The sequence below is a fragment of the Aplidium turbinatum genome, chromosome 3 (genome assembly GCF_918807975.1).
Source record: "Aplidium turbinatum chromosome 3, kaAplTurb1.1, whole genome shotgun sequence".
Classification (NCBI taxonomy): Eukaryota; Metazoa; Chordata; class Ascidiacea; order Aplousobranchia; family Polyclinidae; genus Aplidium; species Aplidium turbinatum.
In genome coordinates this window covers 1,958,975-1,985,861 of record NC_137474.1, presented here as the reverse complement: position 1 = coordinate 1,985,861, position 26,887 = coordinate 1,958,975, and the positions used below count along the sequence as shown (strand labels likewise).

Below are 26,887 nucleotides of genomic sequence, written 5' to 3'. Positions count from 1 at the left end.
CTTCTCTCTGACTGCTTCCAGTCTGTCATCACTAGATATCTCGTATTTCTCAATTTGTTGCAATTGTTCCAAGTACAAATATGTAAGCATGCGTTTAAAAACAAAAACATTGTGGCAGAGATTTCAACTCGTGACTATTGGGGATCAGCATCAAGAGGTGTAAAATTTGCTCTAAATTGAGGATATCATCAATCAATTTCTTAAAACAAACAAAAAGTTTGATTTTTGTACTAACTTGGCAAGCAAAATTCGTTTAAAACAATATTCAGAAAAATTACCAAACGCATGAATTGTCAATTGAATGTAAAGCTATGTTGTAAAAGTAGAACAAAGTTAAATCGCTCAGATAATTGCGTCGATACGACAAACTTTAGTTTTACTTTTCTTAACATTTTCAGGGTAACCACCCATCTGACGTCACGATTGGAACAGGAAAGGTCATCGTACGAATTGACGATTAAAAACCTCCGTACAGAAGTGGAGACGGCGAGAAACGGGCCAGAAATAGAAGCTAAGGCTTTGAGAGAAAAACTGGAACGACTGCAGCGAGACACCAAGCCCATTGTGCAATTCTACAAAGCAAGTTTTTTTTCTGATAGCCTAAGTTTCGGTTTGTTTTTCTTCAAGCAACTAGCAAATTTTTTTTATTTTGATTAAACATTGCTTATTGCCCGATTCATCCTCACCGCGTTTGCGTCTGATTAATAATATTAACCTCAGAAATTAAGATATTTTGGATATATAGCAAGAAGCAATCAAGTAACTCGTTGGAAATATTAATGTTGACTGGGATGGTGCAAGGCAAACGAACAAAGGAAGGTCAAAAAATGAAATGTTTTGACAATGTTTGATCAAATATGAATAATCTGTTAAAGAAGAAGAAGAAGATTACCCGATTCATCCTCACTGCGTTATGCAAGAGAGCATGCAATCAAAGAAAGGAAGCGTCAATGAATTAAATTGACGGCGTCAGCGCAAATTTGTAGCGCTATTTTAGCCAGGGTCTCACAAAACGGAAGTATTGCAACCAAGTTTAGGCTAACAATAGCTATGAATAAAGAGCAGGTTTTATGTTTTGAAACTGTATTGTAATTAGCTGCTTTAGCTTATTAGTTATTTCCTTGTAGAAACACAAGCATTTCAAAACGTTTGTCTGACAATCTGCTGTGTTGGGACGTATAATGTCCTTTCCAAATGAAAACATGCGTTCCACAGCGCTGAATGATATTGGTGTGTTGTATTTCAAAACCAAGACTTGAAAACGTTTACTCGGAAAGGTATCCTTGTTCCAAGCGTGCTGTGATGACATCATCATCATTTTGTTCCTTCCTCGTATGGAGGGTTGGATACAATGCGCCATTGTTCTCGACCATGAGCTGTGCGTACTGCACATTCATAAGTTAATTTTGTCCATTTTGTGATGTTTGTTGTCCAAATCATTCTTGGTCTGCCTTTACTTCTTTTACCGTTTATCTTCCCTTCTATTAATGATCTTTGTAATGAATTTTGCCTTATTGTGTGTCCGAAATACTTCAATTTTCTTCTTTTGACTGTTTGTAAGAGCATTTTGCTTGGCTTAACATACATAAATCTTTCAACGACATTCACTGCGCCAACATCGCTCTTTTCAGGGGCATAGGTCTTGAAATAAAGTATCTTTAACCTCCGCGATGACATTCATTGATTTTTCGCTTTCTCTCTCTGATCCCTCGTTCTCGATACTGCTCACGATATGAGTGATCACCATTTGGCGAACTTCTTCCGCTTGTATTCCAGGTAGCCATTCCAATCAACGCGAAAGCAGGTGATTCGGATGAGTCGAGCTGGCCAGAATACATAGTGAAACTCTTATTGTGAAACGAGATTTTCCATGAAAACAAAAATGAAGCATAGCGCGTGACGCTTAAAATCGGCAAAATAGTTGACGGCGCTATCACTTCCGTCAACTAAAAAATAAAATGACGGCTCTAGCCTCAGCGTCAACAAAAAGTTGATGCCGTCAAATGACGCGTCAACGTACAACACTGATCATCATCAATATTATTATTATTAGCCAATTATGATGTCTTATGGATTTTCAGAAACGTGATGAAGAAATGGAAGAAAAAATCAAGAGATTGAAGACGCAGATGCAAAGTTTGAAAGAGAATAATGAAATATTGGTTGCTAACGTATTAGAAATTGAAGAAGATACAAGAACCGAAAGAGAGAAAATAATGAAAGAAAATGGAGACTTGAAATCCAAGTCAGGAAAAAGTTAAACTTTTTAAAATAAAGTGAATCATGCCTTTAATTATGATTGAAATGAAACATTGCATCTTGGCTGTATCAACCAGGGTTGCCAGGTGGCCTAGAATTTGGGCAGAAAACGATAAATTGGCCTAGTTTTATATATTGTATCCGACGGCTGGCAAATCATTCGAAAATTTATTTAATTCCCTGTGTTTAATTTCTTAAGATATCATTGAAGTGTTGCACCACCAATAGAACATTATCGTTTCCTGCACTAGTTGCAACGTTCATCTGATGAAAACGAAAGTAAAAGCAACAACAAACAAGTTGATTTATTATTTCACTTACGTTTTTCACACCATGACAATGCGCATCCTCAGAGTGAATAATATACAAAATAGAATTCACAAAGTTATATACTGCAGTGCGGTTGAAAGCAACTAAGTCTTACCTTTTCAACCTTTTTCTGGACCTCTGCTATGTTTGCCACATATTGTTTTTTCATTGTGATAGTCAGAAATAAAAACAAACTGAGCTGAGCAAAAAAAATTGAAACACACATCATTTTAGGATGGCCAACCTCACCTGGCAACTCTGGTGAACCCAGCATAAAATTAATTGGACGTTATTTTGTTGATGAAATTATTTCTTCAGATATAAGGAGCAAATACAAAAGATACGAGACCACTGTACCTTCAGGCTTGCTGGGGTACGGACGGAGTTGGAAACAAAGAAACAAAAAGAAATCAAAGAAGCTGTGAACTTGTTCGCCAAGAAGTACGATGATCTAAAAATTGACTTTAACAAACAAGTATGTTGGCTCAAGAAGACAGGGTTGTTTGAATGTTTGAATCTAAAGTAATGCACCACAAGTAAACCCTGAGTATAACTCATTGGGGAGAGGAGCAAGATAAAAGATTCCTGATTAAATTTACTCCAATCAAAAATTATATCTACATTACTAAATATCTCCCATTTAACTGGCAATAATGTACTTTATGTAGCCCATAAAGCAGTCTATCATTTCACCCTCATAAACTTTGCTCAAATGCTCAAGGTTCCAGATAAGGCTTTTAAGTTGGAAGTTTTGACGTTTATTGGAGGAAAAGCTATTTCGAAATTACTTTAAAACGAAATAAAATTTCAAACACATGAAATCCATTTGGAACGCATCAAACTTGCTCCGAACACTCCTAGAAAAGATACAAACAGTTCAGCGGTATGAGCCAAATCGTGGGTTGCGTCACAGAAGGTCATACATTATTGCCAACTTTCAGATATTGCAAATGCGCAAACAACTGGAGAAAGACGACGCGATAAGCAAGAGCATTGCTGACAGTGAAGTCAACCAAAAGCTGCACAGTCTCTCCATTGGCCACGCGGCTGAGATGCAGAGTTTGCAACGGAAGTTGGAGTTGGAAAAAAGCAGGTAACTGAAAAACATGTGTTCCTGACTCCTCTAAGCAAATTAGTTCTTTCTATTACATTGATGCAGCGTTTGCAAACGTTAAATCAAAGTATTGTAAGACCAAGTCGCCGCCACTGCCCAAAGGAGGTGAAAGGCAGAACCCTTCGACTCTTGGAGTGGCAAAGAAAGTTCACACGAAGAAGATCGATTTTACGAGCTTTAACCAATAATACAAAGTCTTGTTTGAACACAATGGTCACATGAACATATTGCGGATTAAACGCTATATAATTATTACCAAACAGTACTGTATAAAAGAACTTGCGCGTGTGTATCAGGTTTAGAGAAAGTAAGAAGAACCTTCAAGAATTAGAAACCGTGGCAGCATCTGGCCTTGCAAAACTGAAGAAATCAAGGATATTGTATCTGAAGTAAGTTTACATTCAAATATAAAAGTAGTCTGTATTATGATGGACTCACTTGAATACAGACAGAAAATTCCGTCCTGTTTTACATTGATTCAACGACTGCAGACCTCTATATTAAATAACATTGAGCTACTTCCATGAAAAAATATAAAGCAGCGATTGATTAACTGCATTTATCTTGTGATGGTCTCATCAATCTTAAACTGATGCTAAGTTTTTCCAAAACGACTTTCAAGAAAAAACAAGAAAACCTGCAAAGATCATTGAAATACTGAATCTCGAAGTTTTGAAGCAGCTTCCTTGTGATGTCACAATCATTTACAAAAACTTCAATCTAAAAGCGCTTAACTTAGAACAAACCTCTTTTTGTTCCACAGCCCGTTAGCAGAAGGCGCAGGGACCACCGAGTCTGTGGCTATGACGTCACCATCGAACCGCGTACCTGAATTGCTCCAGGAGTTAAAAAAGCAAAGAAAGAATTTACTTGAAATAAAAGCGAAGCTGTCATCTTGTGATGAGACTTGGAGCAAAGCTGGCAGCGCATCGCCTTGCAAGGAAATACTGACGTAAGCTATTGTTTGGTTACAATCAACAATGCAACTGCATTTTGGAAAAGCGATTTTGTTGCGCAATAAACAGATAATCAACAAACATAACTGAGCAGCAACAAATGTTCATAGTTAAAAAAAGTAATCTCTCTACTCAAATTGTGTTATGAACAGACAACAAATTAATTGGGTTGAACCACTATTCAAGCGCAGAGAAATCTAAAGAAGATATCATTAGATATCCCAGTTCAGGGCCAGGCGATAAAAAAAGTCAACAAAATAGAACAAATTTGAACGTTTTCAAAGCAGCATGTATCCTATAAAAAATCCGTTTTTGTAGCAGCAAGTAGAAATAATAAAATACACCTTGAAAACAGTTTAGTTTTAGAAACGTTTGCTGAATATAATTTTTTTAATTTTGGGCTTTTTATTTTATAGCTCGAAAAAAACATTGTTTTGGAGTTTAACAATTGCAATTTTTTCAGTTTGGAAATTGATTTCACGGAAAAAGCTTCAATCGTCGAGAACTTGAAGAACAAGATTCGTCATTATCAGACCCACACAATCAAGCCTGTGACGAAACAATCTCCAAATGATGACGAGCAAGCAACTATCACAAACAAATTTTTGAGAAATCGAAAGATTCTATCCCCAAAAAAGTATCCAAAAATTAAAAAATACAAACCGTTAGACAGCGGTAGAGACAAGTGGCTTTTTGTTCGCCAGCTAAGCACAGTGCAGTATCTGGCGACTGACAATGGTCGAGAAAGGTGGCTCAATGATGAACGCACAAGACATTATTAAAATGTTTTATCTTTTAATTTAATTGTGACGCATTGATTCCATTGTCAACCTTGGCGACCCTGCATCAGTGGTTCATTCTGACCACGCTTAAATGTTTGCGTTTTGTCGCTCCTGGAACCTGCCAACATTATTATGTTCGCTTTTGATGAAGAAACCACTATGACCATTGCTTGCTTGAGTTTTTCCTGTTGCCTACACTTGCAAAAGCACCAGTACAAAACGTGAGTTGGATGTATTGATTTTGAGTGTGCCTATGTCTCCCCCCCCAACAGTCGTTTTTGCCCCCTTAAAAAAATGTTCTAGCTGTGTCACTGCTTAGCATCTGCACTCAACCTAGATCCTAACAATCGTGAGTCAACGAATGAAGCACTTTATTGAACGACAATTGTCGTGAAACAAATTGAGGTTGAAGTCGCTAAAGTAAACTGTGAGCCAGCGTCTTGTCGGCCTGCGACAAGCAGCAAGTGGCTAATGTGGTTCTTAACACAGAATAGAGCAAATTTATCTAGCACAAGCAAGATAGCACCACAGAACAAAAACGGCGAAATGTCAAGAAATAAAACTCTTTCCTTTTGAAGCAACACTTGGAGCGCTTGTTCTGTTACAATGAATCGTACATAGCCAAAAATGAAAAAAAAAACTTGTTTCGGTAAACGGTTCGACAACTAAACTTTTTTTCTTCTTCAACATTAAATGAATGTTTGGTTTCTCCATTTTGGGGTGTAAACATTATTATTTATATGGAACTCGGTCGCATCAACAATATTGATTTCATGTTTCAGTCCATTAATGGTATGTTTAATGCCCACTAGTGGCGCGTTAAACTCGAACAAAAAGTTTAATTTGGAAAGTTAAATTTTTTAAACAAATTCAAAAATTTAGAGTTTAATTTGGATGTCGTTTTAAAAATCTAAAATTGATTATAAAATGTTTTGTTGTAAACCGGAGTCGTAGACAAAGCAGCAGCAGAGGCAACGAGCTTGCTCAACAAATAGCTCGATCATGTAACAACTCTCAAGCTGGTGTAGCTTGAATAGTTTGAACAAGTTCAATGTCAGAAAACGTAATATCAACGCAACGTTCGACTTTACAAATCTACTTGTCACGTGACAAACACAAAGGATCAAACAACACCCAGCATTGTTTAATTGTTACATCACACAAACGATGCTGGCCACAGTGCTGTGCGCGGAAGTTTCTTATCTTCCAAGATGAGGATCCGAGCTCTTTGTCATTTTGAGCGGACAGAAGCTCGAAGCTCTTTGTTCGTTAACACAATGCCCGCTGTTTCTGATCTGTCAGGATCATTTCGCCGACGTCGGAATTCGACCAATCGGCATCCTCTTGTAGAGGCAAAGGGATCTCCATCAGCGAGCAACGCCACATCGCTGGAGTCCTCACAGGGAGCGCTGACGAGAGTTGTGCTTCTCGATGAGAGCGTCCAGAAGTCGAAGTTTCGCTTTCAAATCGCGATATTCGGAATACTCGGTCGCCATGGCAACGCGGTCGGAGGGATTGATCGATCTCCCATACTCCTGCTCCACCTGGAAGAAATGAAGAGTTATTTGGGTGAGGCATGAACGCAAATTACCATCAAAAACTACTCCATCTCACATCCCAACCAACAAATCGATGTTTTCCTTCAATCAACAAACCTGTTGAGGGAATATAAAAAGACTGACTTGCTGCTTGGAGAAGTGAACAAAACTCTTTAACGCAGAATTGTCTTCCACAAATAAAAAGAAAATATCAGAAGGATCGAACCAAGCGTAAAATATTTGATGAGAGGTGCCCAGAATATTTGCCCAGAGGTGCAAGCTAACTTGTTTTGTCATTTATTCGTAAGTTATTTACCATGAAAGGTGAAAAAGCACTGCTGTGTTTGCAACACCATTATTATTATAAAACAGCATCAGTCAATGCATAGCTTACCTCTCTTTCAAAATCTCTTAATTTTCTGCGAAGACGTTTTCTTCGGCTCTTGGTTTCTCGTTCTTGTTTCCTTAACTCAAAAATTCCCATGTCCGCGGATATGTGGTCACTGTGGGATATTAAAGGTTGAAAATCCAGGCAAACTAGTGATTAGCCTATAACTTGGGAACAAGACTGAGATGAACTGCATTGCGTTGTGCATCAAGGTACATCCTAGCCAGCAATTCAGTTCATTGTTACATTAATTCAACAACCACAGACATTGAATCAGTGTCATCTTTAGACCTTTCCACATTAGACCTGACCTTCTAACTTAGAACAAAAACTTACTTTGAGTTTAAGCGGATATGCGTGGAACAGTTTTTTCTCTTTCCGTCAAACGGCGCTAGAGTAACGAGTTGGGTGACGGCAAACTCGTCGTCATGCTGAGCGAGATTCAAGTCGTAATCTTGTTCTACGTCATCGAAGCGACGATTGATATATACGTTGAATGGTGGCGCTAGAGTGTCGGCGAGAAGACGTTTCACGACCCTAAAAGACAAATAGGTTTTGAAATAAACAGCATTGGCCTTCTTTCGGCACTACACGATACATGGCATTAGTAGATGTTGCGACTAGTCAAAATCCTTACGTTTAGTAAATCATTTCTCTCGAGAATGCTTTAACGTTCGCGTTTTGTCGCTTCTACCTTTTTCCAGACCACTGCTATGTTATGGCAAGTGATGATATAGTTTTTGTGTGCTTTGCTTATTTTATGGTAAGTGATGTCGCTTTTTTCTTTGATGGTCGGATATAAAATACATGACAATGATGCAGGATATAAGTATCCAATGTTTTATGAAGCTATTGTACCAACAGTGACCGTGTACGGAACTATTAACCCACCTGTATCGCTCGTACAGGGCTCCCATGATTTCCTTCTCTTGTTTGCTGCTTGGTCGACCGTGACGGCTTTCATGCTTGAGTAGTTCTCGTTGCATCGCCATTTTTTCGTATCTGATTTGCTCTCTTGTCATCAATGTGATATCCTCAGGTCGGCCTAAAAATATCAAACAAAAAATTGTTACCAACGCTCAGAAAGACGTTTTCCCCGTCCTTATTATTACGTCAGATCTCTGTTTATTCTGTATCAACATAGTAGCAAATATTTCGAGTTTGTCGCCATTATTACGTTACCGGTATATTTGCATGCTCATCCAAAGACAAATAACAGTTGCAATAAAAACTATAACTTGGCATGGAATTAAACTCAGGTCGCCAGAAGCAGTGAGGAACATCGCAACAACTGGTAACTATACAAGTAGGCTACTTCCGTCAAGTATGGATAAGTTAATTTCTCAGTAAGCAAAGTCTTGTCATTGTTACCAAGAAACCAATCCAACGCTACACCAGCAACAATCATTCCACAACCATCAGCTTAACGTAATTCATCGTGAATCTAACAAAAACTTTAAAGTTGCTTACCGTTTTCTCTTCTGTTCAAAGTCAATGCGTCCATGACGTCTTGCAGGCTCGTGTAGATCTCTTCAAAGTTGTCGTTTGTTTCATTTAAAGAATTGTTGCTGATCTTCGGCCGACTGAGCTGGTTGTCATGGTGATGGTGATGATGATGGTGTCTGTGGTGATGATGATGATGGGGGTGGTGTCTAGGGATATGGTTCTCGGGGGAAGAGGGAGCTACTTCAATGTTATCTTCATCAAAGGGAGGCCGGACTGCAAAAAAGGTTTGTTTGTTTAATTGAAAGTGCAACCATCCGCCTTCCAAACATGAGATTGAATTACCGGTTACAGCAAACACAGACTTGCATGCTTCAGTTATGCTCAAACAATGGGAGCACGATGCCAGCCTACTACTTACATCTGACGTCATGCATGGTGATGTTGTCCATCGCGGAGAGCACGGGAGGGGTCTCCTCATCTGTAGACCAGGCATCGCGCCACCTAGTAGAAAATGCGGAGTTTTAACCACTAATGTTCAAAACTTTCTTTTATCGTCAGCTGCGATTCTACTCAGTAGCTTCCTGGCTACATAACTGGTGGGAGAAACTCTGAAGAACCGTTGAAGAAAATCAATAGTTCGATCAATTCCTAAAAACACATTACACCTCAGCAGCAACTGCACACGTTAGATCAATGTGAAAACGCACTTATTGCTGGCTAAGAACGTCAGTGAATATGGCGCACGGCTTGTGCAAAGTGTGTCCCAGTTTAAAAGATGTTTGAAATCATTAAGTTTTTCAAGAGCAAAGATAAGATGTTGGACAGGCGAATTAACTGACAAATAAATCGCTTTAATCGTCAGGCAAAATTGTAACGACCACATACAAATAATTATTTCACAGTTTAAGTGCAGGTCGGAGATACAAATATTCGGATAATTACACAATGCTATACTTTTATGCGTCGGTTAAATGTAAATTAATGCAATAGTTCTTACTTTGAATATCCATTTCTAGGCGAATGTTCACTTTCTAAGTTGTCCACCTCATGATAGACAGGAATATTTCGAGATGGAATGTTAATAGGGTCGGAGTGAGGTTTGTTCTAAACAATAGAGATATCCCGTTAGACCGCGTTGCACTATGACGCAACAACTGACTTCACACAAACAAGTCGCGTTAAGGTTTCCAAAAGTTATAAAATCGTATCTATTTTTTCTATTTTACCTTTTCACTTTCGAGGAACATGATCAAAAATAGAAGTAGTAGCGAAATATACAAATTCTAATGAATCCTAACAAGCCTGTACAAACAAAATATCAATCAAATATTCATCCTCTCCTCACAAGCAATCACTCACAACCCAGACAAATCAAATGTTTTTTACATTGATTCATTCATGTTAAAAAATGGTTGACTTATTGTCTGGGGATCTACCGACTCAAGCATGGTTAACAATAAATGATAATTTTTGAATCTTTTCCTATCACTCCTACAGTTAAGCAAACGGCGGTAACATGTTCCCGAAGCATTCAATCTAAGCCAGCAAATATGTTCTCTTTTACACTGATCAGCGTCTTCTAATGTTTAATCGGTGTAAAAAATGACTGATTTGCTGATTAGGAGTGTTTACGTTTATTGTCTCAATGTGATTAATAAATTATTATAATACAAGCAATGGGACATTCTTAAACAATTAGACAATGCGACCTTATTGTTTCAACCACAGTTAACCCTCTCATGCCTTGCGACAATGCCAGCCACGAATGTACAATAACTCCCCGCGCACTTCAACCTACCTACGACTACGTGACAAGGCTTGAACGTCAAAGTCTATCGTCACAGACACACCACCACTTCCCTCGCGCGATACCTGGCGAACTGACATTGCCACACCAATATGAACAGGTTTTGTTGGGGAAAGAAAAAAAGGCGCTCATGTGACAAACGAGATAAACATCTAAATCCTACGTGACACCAATGCTCTTCAGTCAGAAAACCAGGCACTATTTACATTGATTTAAAGTCTGCAGATGTTGAATCAATGCAAAAAGGACGATTTTACTGGCTAGGAAGAGACTAGGTTATACCTTAATTGTTTTTACGACGTTGACTAACAAGCGGACGTTTGACAACTTGTTTTGCTGAGCAGATTTATTGCTCATGCGATATTCCATTCCCACAACAATATTGGAAACGCTGTTGCAACACGGCAAACACTAATTTATGGAGTTTATTTAGAACCCATGTAGCACAGATAGATTAAAATAATTACATCACCACAACATCACTTCAACGCTGTTTTTGAACTATCTCAAGAAGAATATCAGTTCCTCTTTTATTGTAAAAAAGAACAACAATAGGTTATACAATGTGCAAGATAAAAAGAAACAATTATTCAGATAATACGAAACCAAGGAAGTTTCTAGAAATATTTGATAAAATTACCGATCAACGTTTTATAGGCAGAGAAAACTTTTTCTCGAAAAGAAATAAGTTCGCCAGCTGGTGCAACGTGAACTGAGATGGAAATAGTTTTAAGCTAACTTTAAATTTTTGGTTACTCACCTGGGCGGGACTCGACTTGTGGCCTTTCTTCCTGCGTTTCTTAGACTTGGTAGGGGTCACCCTTTCTTTCTTGGGCATGGGTTTCGGGTGCGCTACGTCATCAAACTGGGTCACCTCTGACAGATCGAGACGAGGTACGAGTTCTCTGACGTCACAGATGACGTCGTCGTCTTCCGTGTCGTAAAGGTTGAGCTTTGGGATGAATATCGGCTGATTGTTGTCGCCACAATGCTGCATCCGTTGCGGCAGCTCCTCCTCCATGGTTAAGCATCCGGAGTCTGGTGTCGTTACCGTGGTAGTTGCCGTGGTAATCATGGTAACAGCAGAAGCACTCGCTTCTTTTCCTGAAGTGGTCGCATCCGTGGACCCGGATGCTGCGGAAGAGAGAGCCAGAGTCGTAATGACGTGGAGGCTCTTCCTTGAAACTGAAAGAGGAGACACTTTCATTGTCTCGTCATCCAAGGACGGAATTTCATTTAAGGATCTAAAATGCAATAGCACAGGATGACTTGTAATGCTCATAGTTTGGTAAAAGCAAAATGTACCACCACACAATATCTTATCGCTAAGACTCATCGTGGAGCCATGTAACGTTTTCAAAAAGTTTAAAAAAAAAAACACGTATCCTCTGCGGTTGATTTTGAAACTGCTTTGTTTCGAGTAATAAACGGCCTTCGAACAAAACGTCATAGCAGGTGGAAAAAAATCCCAACATACCTCTGCTTCCGCAACGAAAACGATCCGGTAAGTTTTGTTGGCGTCACAGTGACGCTTTCTGTGTCGTCATCATCGCTACTGCTGCCACGTGACAAGACGTCATCAAAGCAGAAGTCTGCATGAGGCGACTCGACGGTAAAGAGATGCTTCTGGATGACGTCACGAATCGTGTCGTCGACGCTTAGCTTTGTCAGCGGTGATGAACGTTCCAGAACGATCGAGCTTCGAGACAATGCGCCATCTACCAAAACAATCGAATTGGTTATTTTTATATAATTTTTAATGTCTATAGATCTTAAACCAATAAAAAAAAGAACTGATTTGTTGGTTGGATCAGTTCTACAATTTGTGCTTGTATATTGTTACTCCATGGAAAATAAAGCACTCAGACAAAAGTGAGTCCATTTTGTCGATGACTACATGGTGTGATGAAACGTCAGGTGAAGAGACTTTTACGTAAGATAATGCTAAAGTTGCTAGCAAACAGTTCCTTTTTTATTTTGACATAATTATTGAAATCAGCAACAGACTTGCCAAAGAAAGTTTGTTATAAAATTCAGTCTTTTCATTAACCTCACCGGAGGATTTGCTCAAATAATTCAATTCCTGGTGGCAAAAATCGCCTGCTGAAAAGTTTCGCTTCAGTGATTCCGAGCGCAGGGGCACGGCAGGTGATGACGTCACTGTCAGGTCATCACTGACGTGTGTTGGAACAGGAGGAGGGGGCAAGGGGCGCGCCTGCTTGGGCACAGGGGGGGCAAGCCGGACAGGTTTGAACGACATAGAGGCGAAGTGATCTTGGCCGTCAGGGTGGTTTCCACAGATGACGTCAGTGGCCAGAAGTAATCTGCGATTGACAAATTGTTTAAACTAAACAATGGTCAGTAATTTATTGGAATATAACTCCGGGAAACAATTGGGCGGCAATTTTGTGCGTTTTAAACTTTGCATCTTACAAAATTCTTCATTTCATTTATATGCTTCTGTGTTGTGCCATTTGCTGCTAAACAGGTAGTTTTGCCTGTTTCAACCCCCTTGATAAAGTCAGTCGTGCTGGCTGACGAAACGTCGGTAATAAAAAACTAGTTATCATTTCAACATCTTGTGATAGTCTAGTCTACAGTTACGGGAAGAACGCAAGATATTAATCAATAAATATTATCCTGGTGAGCAATCCCATTCTGTATCTGGGAAACACATTTTTAAGTCTGGAATAAACCGGGTACATGACACATTTCGTCTATCTAAGTAGGCTACAAAACCCAGCAGTTTCACATTGCAAAAAGACAGATTGTCACCCAGCTAATGACTTAGACATGATCCAATGAACTGACAGCGTCTTCATTTCACTAATTTATTCTTACAAACAAAGCTGCTAAAAACATATAACGTTTTTTTTTCAAGAAATTTTCTGAGTTTTAACATATCCTCTTGCAGCACAATAAAGCGAAAGTATGACGCAACAAGCGGTCAATAAATAACTCAATTAAGACACCGCAAAGACAAAAGAATTTTGCCTGGCCATTGATAAGCCATCTATGTTCTATTGTCATTCCACAATCTTATTGGACAACCACAATAAGATGTGAAGATGTGTCTTGTTTTTTTGCTTTTGTCCTCGTCGCAACGCTGTGGACTCCTTTGTAATTATGACGTCATAGCGGCGAAACAAAAAGCGCTAGGGCAGAAAAGGTCAGTTTTCCCGTCAACAAATCTAGGGCGGTCGGCGAAGCAATAGCTGACTAGTTATTTAATATAATCTAACGTTGAATAGACGTTAAAACAAAAAAGTGGAGCTCTATCAATAAGTGGATAATCGGCGAATGAGACTTGTTTGTCAAGTGCCACATCACATCTGGTGTGTCAAAACAAGTCGTCAAAAACATCCTAACCAACAACTCACTTCTTTTTTACATTGATTCAACGTCTACAGAAGTTGTATATGGGATGATGGGATAGAGGTTCCCAATACCGCGAACGCTGACGTCAAAATTTCAAAGTAAAAAAACAAGTTGCAGGTTGTGCTTTATTTTACAGATTTTACTTCCCGCTTTCGAACATTTCGCTTCAACCTGTTTCGAAATCATGAAGACATTCTTACTAGTGTTGCGCATGCGCCGAATAACGGCAAAGTTATTCCTATTTAGTGATGATTTTTTCGAAATAACGGAACTTTTTTGTTATTATTTTTTCGGGCCTCCCTTGGCCCTTCTTGTGACAACGTTTAAGAAATGTGATTAGCAATCTCCTTATTTGGCTTCGATACTGGCGTGGGAAGTTATTAATCAATTTACTAATAAAAATAAGAGACGCGTATGATAATAATGTGACTTTTTATCCATCGCTTTTGATCTGGCTGACCATAGTTTTCTTTGCAAAAAAAATGGGCCACAAATACGACAATCAAAACTAACGATTTTACACGAATGTCAAAGGACAGAGAAGTTTGGAAGACCATGATCGCCAACGTCTGTATCCGATCAGGCACATAAATCAATCATATCCATCACAGATAAAGATATGCATTGCTCGTTGCGTTATATAAGAGACACAGTGAATCAGAATTGTACATTTTGATCTGTTGCATTCACGAATATATTTTGTTCACACATGACTGGCCTACCTTTCAAACACCTCGTTCGCCAAGCTTTGTATTTCCAAGGGCTTTGCGTCTTCAGATATTTTAAACACAACTGATCCAAAAGCAACAGCCAGTCCACTCACAGTGACCTGGTTATCGGCATCGCGCGACACCAGTTGCAGAAAGGAGAGGAGATACTGCAAGGTGCATCGGTGTGCGGCTGGCCAGGTCTTCATGCAAGATCTGCAAGCGAGAAAACATGAACAAGAGTTCAAATCCAGCCCTACTCTACTCCTGAACACACAAAAAGTAAACACGTCATAAAAAATAAGTTACCAAAGCCAAACAGCATGAACTTCGGATAACGATTGTTGCAGAAAATAAAAATTATACTAAAATTCAGCACATTCAGTGCTGTACCAAGAAGTCAAATAAAAAAGTTGTTACGGTCTTTAATGCACAATGCTCAGTGAGAGATTACGATAGAGTGATTGAACGTTTATAACACGTTATATCACATACGAAATAACGTAAATAAGTTGAAATAGTTCATTTCACCTGACATTTGTCGCAAACACCTGGTTGGAAATACATTTTTTATCTTTCGACAATTCAAGAATCTGGTTTGGGATGAGAGGCTCTGATAATTGGCTGAGGAAATATTTCAAAAGGTTGGCTGCTGTACACCCGTCTGAGCCGGTAATCGAACACACGTCCACAGTTCCAGTTGTAGAAAAGTACCGCTCAAATCCCTCCTGAAGAGCAGAATTGGGACTCACAGGGGATGACCTACATAAAAGAAACTATTTAAATTTATCATTCTTATATTTTAAGTTTCCAAAAAAATCACTTGACATCGTTTCAGTATTTACAAAATATTGCTGCTTGATTCCATAGACTTTTCTGCTGTTAATTATTCCTTTAATGTAACAAACAAGAAGAAGAATGTAAAAAAAACACGCACGATGAGACAGAGGGCAGGCTTCACCATCCAAGTATGGTGATCACTGAATACCGATGCCAATTGTGACGTTTAGAAAACAAAAAAACAATGTAGTAGCCTTGAAGTAAGTGAATAAATTCTAATTGTGATTAGGTTTGTGTTCCGATGAAAAGTAAATTAATCGTATACAGTATTCCTTTAGTTTGGTTGCAATGTTAGTGTCCAGGGTTTGTGGTGGCGTTGAAACGATGTGAAAATAAAAAACAACTGGCTTGGTCTACTGCAACAAATCTCTCAATCGATTTGAAACCACGTCATTGCCTCGAGCCTAGGCTACTACTACAGGAGTCAAGCTCAGAAAGTAAACAAAAAACAAAACGTCTTACTGAAACATGTCGTAATCCAAGCTATCACAGAGCTGTGTTGCCATAACTGTAGAACTAACCGCTTTTCGTCTGACGTCAGCTAAAAAGCGTGTTGTCTGCTTGAACTTTTTCACTGGTATGTGGAGCTCAGGCCAACACGCGACTTTATATCACCGCCATTTTGTCACGTAGCATGTCAACAACAAGTCTGTTGTCGCAAGAGAAAACCCAGCGTGTAAGGGGAATTTACACTTTGATAAATTAAGCAGCAATGATGCTACTTTTCTCTGTGCTCTGCTCAAGTATAAATGGTCCTTTAACCAAGATATGATGCAAGCATGCTGACAGACAAAACAGAGCCTCAACTCAAGTTAAATGCAACTTTTTCACGTTGATTGAAAGAAATCAGCGATTTTATGACTACGTCAGATATGAAGAAAGTCCACTCCATATTGGACCTCCCTGGAGGGCTGAGGTTTGGTAGGTGTCAGAACTGTGATGTCATACCTTTAATTGTTTTTCACCAATATAAATATTGCGTAGGTGTCACCTTGTTTAAACTCGCTTGTGGCAGTAATATGTTGTATCAATGTCTATTTATGTTTAAACGCCGTAAAAAGCACAAGTTCATCAAATGCAGTAATTAATAATAACTCGCATATTGTGGTTAAAGATGATTTCATTTCGTGCACATCATTTAATTGCCGACGTAAGCCAATCAATAACTCTAGGCTACTCCTCCGATCCCATGTGCAGTATAGTGATGAGAAACAATGTGCTGGATTTTGAACCTTTCAACTGCTCACAAGCGTTTATCGTCTGAGTGCCAAAGCAAACATAAATAGTCACATGATATTTCAGTGTACTGATAGCCCAGCCCCAGATACCAAAACCGTCATTTTAACATTAATTCAACGTCTTAGACGTTAAATTTCAACGTCTCAGACGTTTAATTGAATTAATGTTAAAATGACGAATTTTGCTGTCATTGTCTAAGACAGATCAGTAATTCCTGAACGCACAACTCCTAGAGAGCTTGTTACTCGCCAATCTGAGGTATTGTGACCGAAGCTGATTAGCTAGAAAAAATATTTTTGACCGTAAGTCAATGAAGTAGGTGTCGCAGACTAAAATTTGTTATTCATCGCAACACTTGTGCTGACTACCAGATACATTAAAAAGTTTTGATGGAGAAATGAGATAATTATGAAATGAGCTTCTCAGCCGCAATCGGTTCTTTTCTATATTGGTGCAACGTCTGCAAATATGAATCAATCAAGAACTTTTGTTGTGGGATTGTAGTTGTTCTTCCTGTGGAGCCCAGACAGCAACATCAGTAGTTTTACATTGATTCAACGTCTGGAGACGTTAGATTAATGTAAAAATGACGGATGTTGATGTCTGCGAGGCCATGGGGAACAAAACTCATACATGTGTAAAATGAGAAAATGTTTCTGTAACATGGATTGGACTTCAACCACACACCTACTCTCTGAGCAGACAAACAAGCTCTTTCAACAAGGCAGCGGCGAGTTTATCAGCACTTGCACTCGCTTGCACTTCTGCAAACATTACAGGTGGTATAATCATAATTTGATGTTGTATCAATAAACATTTCACAAATTTAAGGCCATCATGAAAACCATCTGTCAATCTCATTACCAAGAAAACCACTTGATCTCCGAGCGGGAGGGTTGATGGGGACGGTTAAAAAGTCATAATAGACCATTGTCATTATTTGTTTGATCACTAAAGTGACTGAACGGCAAATACGCACGTCAATGCATAACTTTGAACCACTTACCGATGCTCCACTGATAGTTAGACACTTGAACTGGTAAGCCAAAATCAATAAAATAGGGAGTGCAAACAGTCAATAGTTTGCCGATGCAGAGAATCATAAAACAAACTTAGAATATGTTTTTCACCTATTTCTTTTTGAAATTGAAAATCGAGGTCAATACCTCGACAATGTCAAACAATACAACCGCGTTACTGCCAACAATCACTGAGTTCCTGCTACACTCGACTGCCGAGAAACACATTATAATGCTCGTCGGCTGCGTTGCCGAGTGGTGAGAGCCCTGGTGTGGCCCTCGAAAGGGTGCCGGTTCGATACCACTAAAGAGCATTCAGCTGTGTTTTTGGCAAGACAGTAAGACATGACTGAAGATGGACACGAAGATTGGCTTCCTTGCCTTCCCGTTCACTTAATGTAAATCTTCAACCACCAGGAGTAAGCCTAGATACGCCAAAAAACTTATGCAAAATTGCTTTGTAGACCCAATTAGACGGTTAATTAAAGGGAAGAATGATCCGGCTAAATATAGTGCAAATCTATCGCTGGACCTCGCAATCTGTGACAGCGAAAATTAATCAAGAAGTTTTTATCAAATTATAAGCAAGGATGGCTCTGTACTAAAAGTACAAGCCCTGTTGGCATGCTGCAGGCAAGGTTGTTTGCAACAAAATTTTCAGTTTCAAAATTTTCAGATCATTAATCATGCAAAGCCAAAGATATTTTAACAATGTGCGAAAGAATCTCGTTTTTCGAATTTTGAAAAACGTACTTCAACCATAGCTTGGCAAGCGGACTCAATGCACGATTTCTGGGAAATATATCTTCAACAGCAGAAATTAGAAAAAGGCTTCAGCTATTTTCACAACAGGTCAATAAAGCAAGCTTGCTTGCCAGGGCATTATCAAATTCGTGTTTGAAAAATTACGTTTTTGAAGCTGACTGAAAGCCAAAAAAGCATCAACGCTGTCGAAAAATACCCAACAAATTAATTACTTACCCAAAAGTGGCTCTGCAGTTCAAAAAATATTTTTGAATAAACGTGCAAATATTCTTCACAATGTATGGCACAGTGTCAAACTCTCTTTTACAAATGTCACAAAGCGAGGTACCAAACAGCTGAAAAACAGAGTTTTAGTGTTAAGTTTTTTCGTTAATAGAAACATTTGATTGATGACAAAACTAAACAGTGGTTAAAAGTTACATTGATCTGACTGCTGAGTAAACTTTAAAGTTTTTTCGACCAAGATGTCTACACTATCAGCAGCACGTAGACACAATAGCTGGTGTAGCAATAAAACTGCGGTGCTAAGTGATTGATGCAAGCTTGCAGCTGTCGAAAGCGTTTGTGCTCGTCAAAACTAAACAAAACCTGATAGATTGTTGTTGTTATTCAATAACATAACCGCCAAGACAAACACAACAGCGCTGCCACCGATTCCATAGACCACGTGGTAGACTCTGTAGTGTTATTCCCACCAGATGTTAACAGGAAATACGTGCGCATGGCACTGCATTGAATGACGGAAGAACATAGCCTATAACTTGCAAAATATTTTCAGCAATGCTAGCCTAGCAGCCAGCACTCAATTAACAAGCTTCAGACACCAAGCAAAGCAAAGATGATTGACAGTTACTATGTCAATCAATCGATTGTCACTGCTGCCACGCAAAAAGAACAGTTGTTGTTGAGCTCGAGATTTAAAAATCAATACAAACTATTCGACGAAATTGGTCGATACAAATCTGTATAATCAGGCACCGCATACAATGCATTAGCCTCACAAATGCTAAAGGACCTGTGACAGCGAAATTCGTCGATTGAAGGCAAGCTCTTACGCCCATTACCAAGACGTCGTGTCGCAATTGATTGAGTTATGCCCCGATACCAAGTACAACTAAGTTAGGTTGTAAGTGGTCACTGATCAAAGCACAGCTCACTGTACGAGCACAAAACAGCTCGGAGCAATTAACTAATCAGAAATAAAATTTAATTGAAGGTTGCCAAATATTGGTGACAAAGAACAACAGATTATTGAACCATAAACTACACAGACAAAAAACGAACCATTTTTTACATTGATTCAACGTATGCAGACGTTGAGTCAATGTAAAAATCGTTTGGTTTGCTGTCTGGGTAGTTTTGCCATGGGTCATCTGTGGCTAGTCATTGACAAACAACAATTTTAAACTTGAAAAAGCTGGACGTCCAAAACAGTTTCCTCGTACTACTATCCATATGGTTGACGCTTTTGACATAAAAAGTTGGCGACAGACCGCCTGGATGACAAAGAAACTAATAACAACTAGCAGATCTGACCAGTGGTTTGCTAACAAGCAAAAAAATGACGCTGCAACAGTCACATAAGATGCTTTTTTGGTGCCAAACCTAAACAACGTTTCACAAGTGGACCGATTGCAACCGGCTACAGAAAGTGATGGGATCACACCAGTTCTACCTTTGTTGGATAAGAACTCACCGCCTTGTGAGCCAGGAACAAACTTAGAAAAACTCAAAACAAGAATTTAAACCAGTCACCACCAGTGTGTGTGTGTGTGTGTGCGAATGTCTGTGTGTGCGAATGTCTGTGTGTGCGAATGTCTGTGTGTGCGTATGTCTGTGTGCGTGTGTGTGTGTGTAGATTAAACGTACAAGAAAAACACGATCACGAGACTAGGTCAATGCATGCTCTGTTGCTCACTTTGCCAACCAACAATAAATCACGAAAAATCAAAAATGTTTCCTTAAAAAGAATTCGAGCACCCGGCGCAAGGTTGCCAACATGATTTGGTGGTGGCCCAGGTCGGGACGATAAAACGTGTTTGGAACCGGCCAACTGTTCAACCACAATACCTTATTTAGCCTTCCCCCTCCATTTCCAGTTGGCTCAGGTTTACATCCCCGGTCACAAATCATCTAAGATTTTAAGCCCAACCAAGTGAGGAGTACTTTACTTTTTTCTGTCCTGTTTTTCGCTGCTTCGCGTTGCCATGATGACAAGTTAAGTTTTTATTAAAATATTTACATTTAAATCACGAATGATTTGTTTTTGCATGATATCATGGAGGTGAATCCTTGGAGGTGAATCCGGCCACCCTCGATAACGGGGACATCACCGGATTAAAACTGGACTACTACTACCGTACTATATGATATGTGACATTTACGTAAATGTAATAACGAAAGTGATTTTATCAGCGTTCGCATGTTGAGTCCATCCGCATTCTTTTATGAAACGTTTAATTTGAGGCAGTAGCTAATCTAGAAAACTTTTTGTTGGGACCCAGAGTGTCAATTAAGCAAAAAATTCTAAAGGCCTGAAGAAAAAATAGTTTGATAGGGGATGTCAAATTTTGCTTTTTTGTCGTTTTTTTTTGCTTTAACGTCTGCAGAGTGTACTGTAGACCGACGTTAAATTAATGTCAAAAACGTCTAATTTGCTGGAGGGAGTACAGTTGATTAAAACAATTCAGCTCATTCAAAACAATTCAAAGCAAAACAACGTCACAGCATGATATTAACATTTTTTAGCAAGCAGATTGGAGTCATGAGGGTTTTTAAGCAAGTGCTTATATGCAGAAAATGATGAGTCATCCTACTGGGTTAATGTGTCAAGGAAATGATATGAAGAAAAGCAATTTTGCGGGTGGAAATGACGATGTAAAATATTAATCATTATTCCCGACAGTGTAAACTTGCTAAATCAAATCAGAACACTTAACATGTCCTTCAATCATTTGAAGCAAACAGCGTGTGAAATGGTTTACACCAGGGGTCACCAACTGGCGGCCCTCGGAAGGTATCAGCGTACAAGTATAACAAAAAATACTTTTCTTGAGGAGTTAAAGAGCATGAAGGCAAAAACACTTTCTGGAAAGCATATTTTCGCTTTGCATACGATTCCACCGATCGACCATTCAGATTGTAGTTCTAGGTGGGGGTTGCTTGAAGTTATTCCAATGCGATGTCCAGCCACACTGTCCCAGTGGTTGATTAAAACGCGTACAAAGTGGAATTATTATGCTTCCGGGCAAAGTTGAAAAACATGGACGAAAACTTGTTGTTGCGTCATAATCGTTTTGATTTTTTTGGAAATCTGGGGCACAGGTAGAGCGGGTGTTGTTGAGTTGACTTGAATAGTTAGGTTACTGTTGCGCGAACCGGCAGTAAAATGTAGCAGTCTAACAGTAGGAAGCGTAATTAACTGAAGGCAGAAATTTTAATGAAAATTTGACGAATGATTACATTTTTGTTTCTAACAAAAGTAAAGCAACCCGTCTAATATGCCAAAGTAATCACACAGAAAGAGTACAAAGTAAAACGACATTATTAAAGTTGCCATAATAAATAGTTGTCTAATAATAATCAAAGAAAGACGGTTTTACAGACTCTCACAATAAGGATAAAAAACCAACTCATTGCTTTTTTAGAGGGAACGCTGTTCATGAGTTACGATAGAAACGTTTTTTCGGTGATTTCCACAAGCGTTTGTTTCATGGTGCCTGATTTCTTCTCAATGTTATTGGAGTCTATTTTTCGCTGATCTGTTTGCAGGTCACTATTGTTGCCTGTATTGCGATGTGTCAAATATTTCCTTGTTTACTGAAACTGTTAATTGCAAGATACCGTATCTTTCGTGAAGCGAAGTGACAACACTCTTGCTTGGCGATGAATATTCTGATGAAACCGCTCGCCTCGCTATACGTGGCAAAACAAGTGGCCTCGTTTAACAGACATTGTTAAAGAAGCCAAAAGTTTTATTAAAGGAGCTTGGCCTGGCAGTAGCGTTGTTCGACTAAATTTGTTGATGCGGTATTTTAAAATAAATATTAATAACATGAAACGCTGGATACTGGGTACGAAATGCGTTCTTTTCTAGCATAAAAGTCAACATACCTAAAATTTTATTAGTGCGGCCCGCCACAGCTCTCCTTAGTGTCAAAGTGGCCCGCATGCAAAAAAGGTTGGTGACCCCTGGGTTTACACGATTTGTAATAATGTAATCTCTCCATAACACGCCCACCTTAAACCAGGCAAGAAAGTTTCGTATCTTAGCGACCTGCACTCCAAACCGGTTTTTTTTTCGGTCGTTTATCGGTCATTGACCGATTTTTTAGCAAAATGTCCGAAAAATATATAGTCAATTCGGTCAAAATGACACGACAACGCTGTTTCAAAGTTTCCCTGAGAAACACAACGTTTCTCAGCGAAACTTAATGTTGTAGCTAGTCAGGAATTGCAAATTTTGTTTTGTATCAGCTACTTGAAAGTAAATATTTTTCATCAGAAAAAAAATGACCGAAATAAATAAAAAGTGGCCGAATTTTTTCAAAGTCATTTCGGACAAATGACCGAAAAGTCTTGAGTGAAAAAAAAGCTAGACTCCAAATGTCATGGCTTGCCATTGGACACAGCTAGTGGCTCGTCAAGTTCACGAGTGCTGTTTATGCGCACGTGATCAAGTCCACCAATCACATTCAAGCACAAACAGTTTCGAAAGACACTCAAATCAATGTAAAGTGATTAATCTTCAGCGTAGTGGACATGCACCAGTGGTCTATTTACATTTCTACATCATCAGTTGTAGAGTTGCCAAGGATAAAAACACGAAACCTATTAACATTATGAACATTACCCCACACACCAAAATCTGTCATTTTTACATCAATTCAACGTCTGCAGACGATAATAACCACGACTTTTTAAAATCATAAATATCTTTTTGGTAAAGTTGACGCTGGGAAAGGAGAAATCGCGTTTGTTTATGTAAAAACCATTACACTTGAGTAGATGGAATAAAACTTGTAGTAAGCTATAAAAAGCACATAAAAATTATATGGGGGAAGCTATAAAATATGATCATGAGAGCTATAACAAAAGTTTGTTTGCTGTCATTGTACCTCAACTTTTATTACAGAGAAAAAGTTCCAAAATAACATTTTTACTTATTTTGTGCACCTTCTTATAAAAGCAGGACATAGTGCGTTGGTTTGAATGTTTTTCCCAATATCGCTTTTCAATGGATTTATTGCGCTACAAAGGATAATAAATGTAATACTTGTGGTATCAATAATCAAATATCAATAAAATCTAGGTCATCAAACAGTACCAGCCTAACCAGAAGCATAATAAACTACGCAAAAACAAACAAGCAGTTGTAAGGTAACAAAACCACGACTAGACCAGGACAAGTATTTCCAAAAACAATCCCAGTGGGTCTGAGTACTTATCAAACACATATTTTCGATGTTAAGAGGCTATAAAATAGCACTGTTCAAAAACATGTCAGTCAATCTAAAACACCAAGTAACTGAGGTAATATTACAGTTTAACGATATAGTTCATATAATTGCTATCTTTTCTGAAGACTTGTTTAATACTAACTGTAGTGCTAAAATCTATAGTTTGCCTTTTTTGAAACAACAACTGAATAAGTAGGCCTAATGCAAAGTAAAAGATTGAAAGAATAACTGTAAAGCAGCTTGGTCTCGTCTCCTATAAAACAGAAAAGGTAAACAATACTAGACCTAGACGTTCACAGAACACTTGCATCTGCAAACATTCAAGAAAAACAAAGCAGTAAAAATTGTATTATAATTCTTTCAAAAATACTTCTTGCTTCAACAACAACAACTTTCAAAAGCTAATTATTCAGCTCCACCTTCGACTGAAGCTTTTTGTCACAAGACAAGCACGTCTGCACATATTGATTCAGAGGGTGGCTTCTAATAATATTTAACTAGTCTGACACCCTTCAAATTGCTGCATTCAACTTAGTGCAACAAATGCAACACTAAATAGGCCAGTTACAAGCCGCCTTTCTAATTATCTTGGCAGCCGAGCACAGCCTCCTGCGTGCTAGCTTGTAGCCTCTGGTTGCTGGTGCAGCAGAAAAAAATCATAATTTTCTTGCAATCAACTCAGTTCACCTTTAAGTCTTCATTTCAACTAATATTTGGACAATTTTTGATTGAAAACAGCAAAACTAACACTTTGGACCATGAAGTAGTATTCTTTGCCACTGCTCGCTCAATTCAAACATAGTATTTTACTGAGACGTACAGCGACCAAAAACAGAATAAAATTAGAAGTCCAACACCAAATCAAAGTCGACTGAAAGATGAGATAATAAAAAAATTATACACTGATCCATAAGAATAATCCAAAGAGCTTAAGACAATAAACAAAGAACTTCTTTAAAACTAATCACGCCTGTTGTCTTTTATGCTTACCTTTGATATTGGTTTGTTTTCGTCTGATTTCGACATTAGATTTTCCTTCTTACTGGTATCAGTCCACATTTTTCTCACGCCTACTTCTAAAGAATATCGAAAAATTTTCAACACCGCGTCCATTGTGACAGCAGAATAACAAAGCCACCAAAAGCAAGGCACATTTCACACGGGCTCCATTACACCGCCTCAAAGCATCCACTGAAAGTAAAACACACATAGGCCAATGAACCCTGTTTATTTAAACATGCGTGACCTCACGCGTCCAGCCGACTGAACTTGCGTGACGACACAAGCCGCTCAGTGACATCACATTGTTCAATGGCAAGACGTCATTTACACTTGTTCAACGTCAGAAAACATCGTTTAGATCTAAAATTGCAGATTTCAAGCAGCAGGTTTGCGCAAGAGTTGCATTAGGAAATGTAATCCTCTATGGCCAGCGAAAGTAGTGCTAAGTTGATGCCAGCTTCTTCAAGGAAAAATAACACATTCGGTTCAACATAAACAAATGTATCTCGAATTCGTGGAAACCTAACCTTATGTACCTCATATCTAGCTAGAAAAATCATTTTTTTTACATTGATTCAACGTCTGAGGATGTTAATTCAACGTTAAAATGGACAGATTCACTTGTTGGGTGAGCTTCTGTTATGATTCAACCTTGAAACAAAATCATGAATAAACGCGATGAAATTTCGATAATAAAGCTGATCTATGCAGCATATATTAAGCACAATCAAGAAACTAAAATGGTCCTGGGCAGGTCATATAGCAAGATATCAGGACAATAGATGGACTAAAAAATTAACAACATGGACACCACGAGAAACCAAAAGAAAGAAAGGAAAACCAAAAGTGAACTGAAGGAACGACAATGACAAACAATGCAATACAACCAATTGGTACCAACTAGCACATAATCATGTAAATTGGCGTGAAAAGGGGAAGGCTTACGCTCTGCAGTGGTCTCCCACAGGCTGAAAATGATGATGAATGATGATGATGCAGCATACCGCATGAAATCTTTGCAGGAATGCAACTGAAAACACATTAATTGGTAGAGACTGTGATTTTTCATTGATTCAGGCGTTGTCTGAATCAATTGGCAAAGAAAGATATTTTATTTGGTAAAGATATTTTGGTACCTTTCTGAACAGAAGTAAGTTGAGTTGAGGGAAAAATGAATTCTGAACAAAAAGATTTCGAGGCAGATCGCATATAAAAGCACAAAAATTATACTTTTGAATACCACCAACTTGGCAAGCTGGCTTTGGTTGCATCAGAAAAGCTTAAATCAGCGCTTTTCAACCTTTTCCAACTCAAGCACCACCATAAACAAGTGTGCGCACTGGATAGTCATACACACCAGCGTTGACAGGAGGTGTCAAGAGGCTACTTTTGGACCAGAGCCCGAAACCTTTTCAAGGTAGAAACCACAGCGTATTCTTTGGATAATGGGCGTTTTTCTTAGAAGTATCTTGATATGAGGCCAGGTAATCTTATTAGTACCAAAACTATCCTCACATCAGCCCAAACTGTCTCACGCAGTCGGCTATCAGCACTATTAGCCTTTGTTGTTCCAATGAAGTGGACAAATGTTTGACTACTGCCCATATTTCCGTATACTTTTTAGCGGCTTAATTTACAGCAGGCCTTAACATTGATTTATGCACTCGGAGGGTACTAACAGTCTAGCACCTCCGGTTGAGAAACGCTGGCTTTAAGCAATCGATAACACTAATTTATTGTATGAGGGACTGCGAAAAGTATTTCTAACATTCGCGTGGGTCAATGCGAGCGGCGCGGTACCTAATAATGTTACGCATCAAACTAAATCTTTTACGTCAATACACCTTGACTTCAAAGATAATACGATTACTTTTGTATA

General features: G+C 38.7%; 1 protein-coding gene across 2 annotated transcripts; it reads right to left on the bottom strand.

Moving 5' to 3' along the window:
• Positions 1 to 5,774: 5,774 nt before the first annotated feature.
• LOC145766945 (uncharacterized) lies at positions 5,775 to 25,134 on the bottom strand. 2 transcript variants are annotated; one of them, XM_082578657.1, is made up of 14 exons: positions 24,997 to 25,134; positions 18,764 to 18,882; positions 15,216 to 15,446; positions 14,700 to 14,900; positions 12,655 to 12,923; positions 12,077 to 12,317; positions 11,360 to 11,843; positions 9,790 to 9,896; positions 9,211 to 9,293; positions 8,817 to 9,065; positions 8,238 to 8,391; positions 7,683 to 7,883; positions 7,353 to 7,461; positions 5,775 to 6,964 (listed from the first exon to the last, which is right to left on the bottom strand). In XM_082578657.1, the coding sequence occupies exons 1-14, from the start codon at positions 25,117 to 25,119 to the stop codon at positions 6,818 to 6,820; spliced, it is 2,718 nt and encodes a 905-aa protein (XP_082434783.1). In that variant the 5' UTR covers positions 25,120 to 25,134; the 3' UTR covers positions 5,775 to 6,817. The 2 variants fall into 2 exon arrangements, with proteins under 2 accessions (XP_082434783.1, XP_082434784.1); XM_082578658.1 differs by lacking the exons at positions 18,764 to 18,882; positions 24,997 to 25,134 and adding an exon at positions 15,987 to 16,091.
• Positions 25,135 to 26,887: the final 1,753 nt, after the last annotated feature.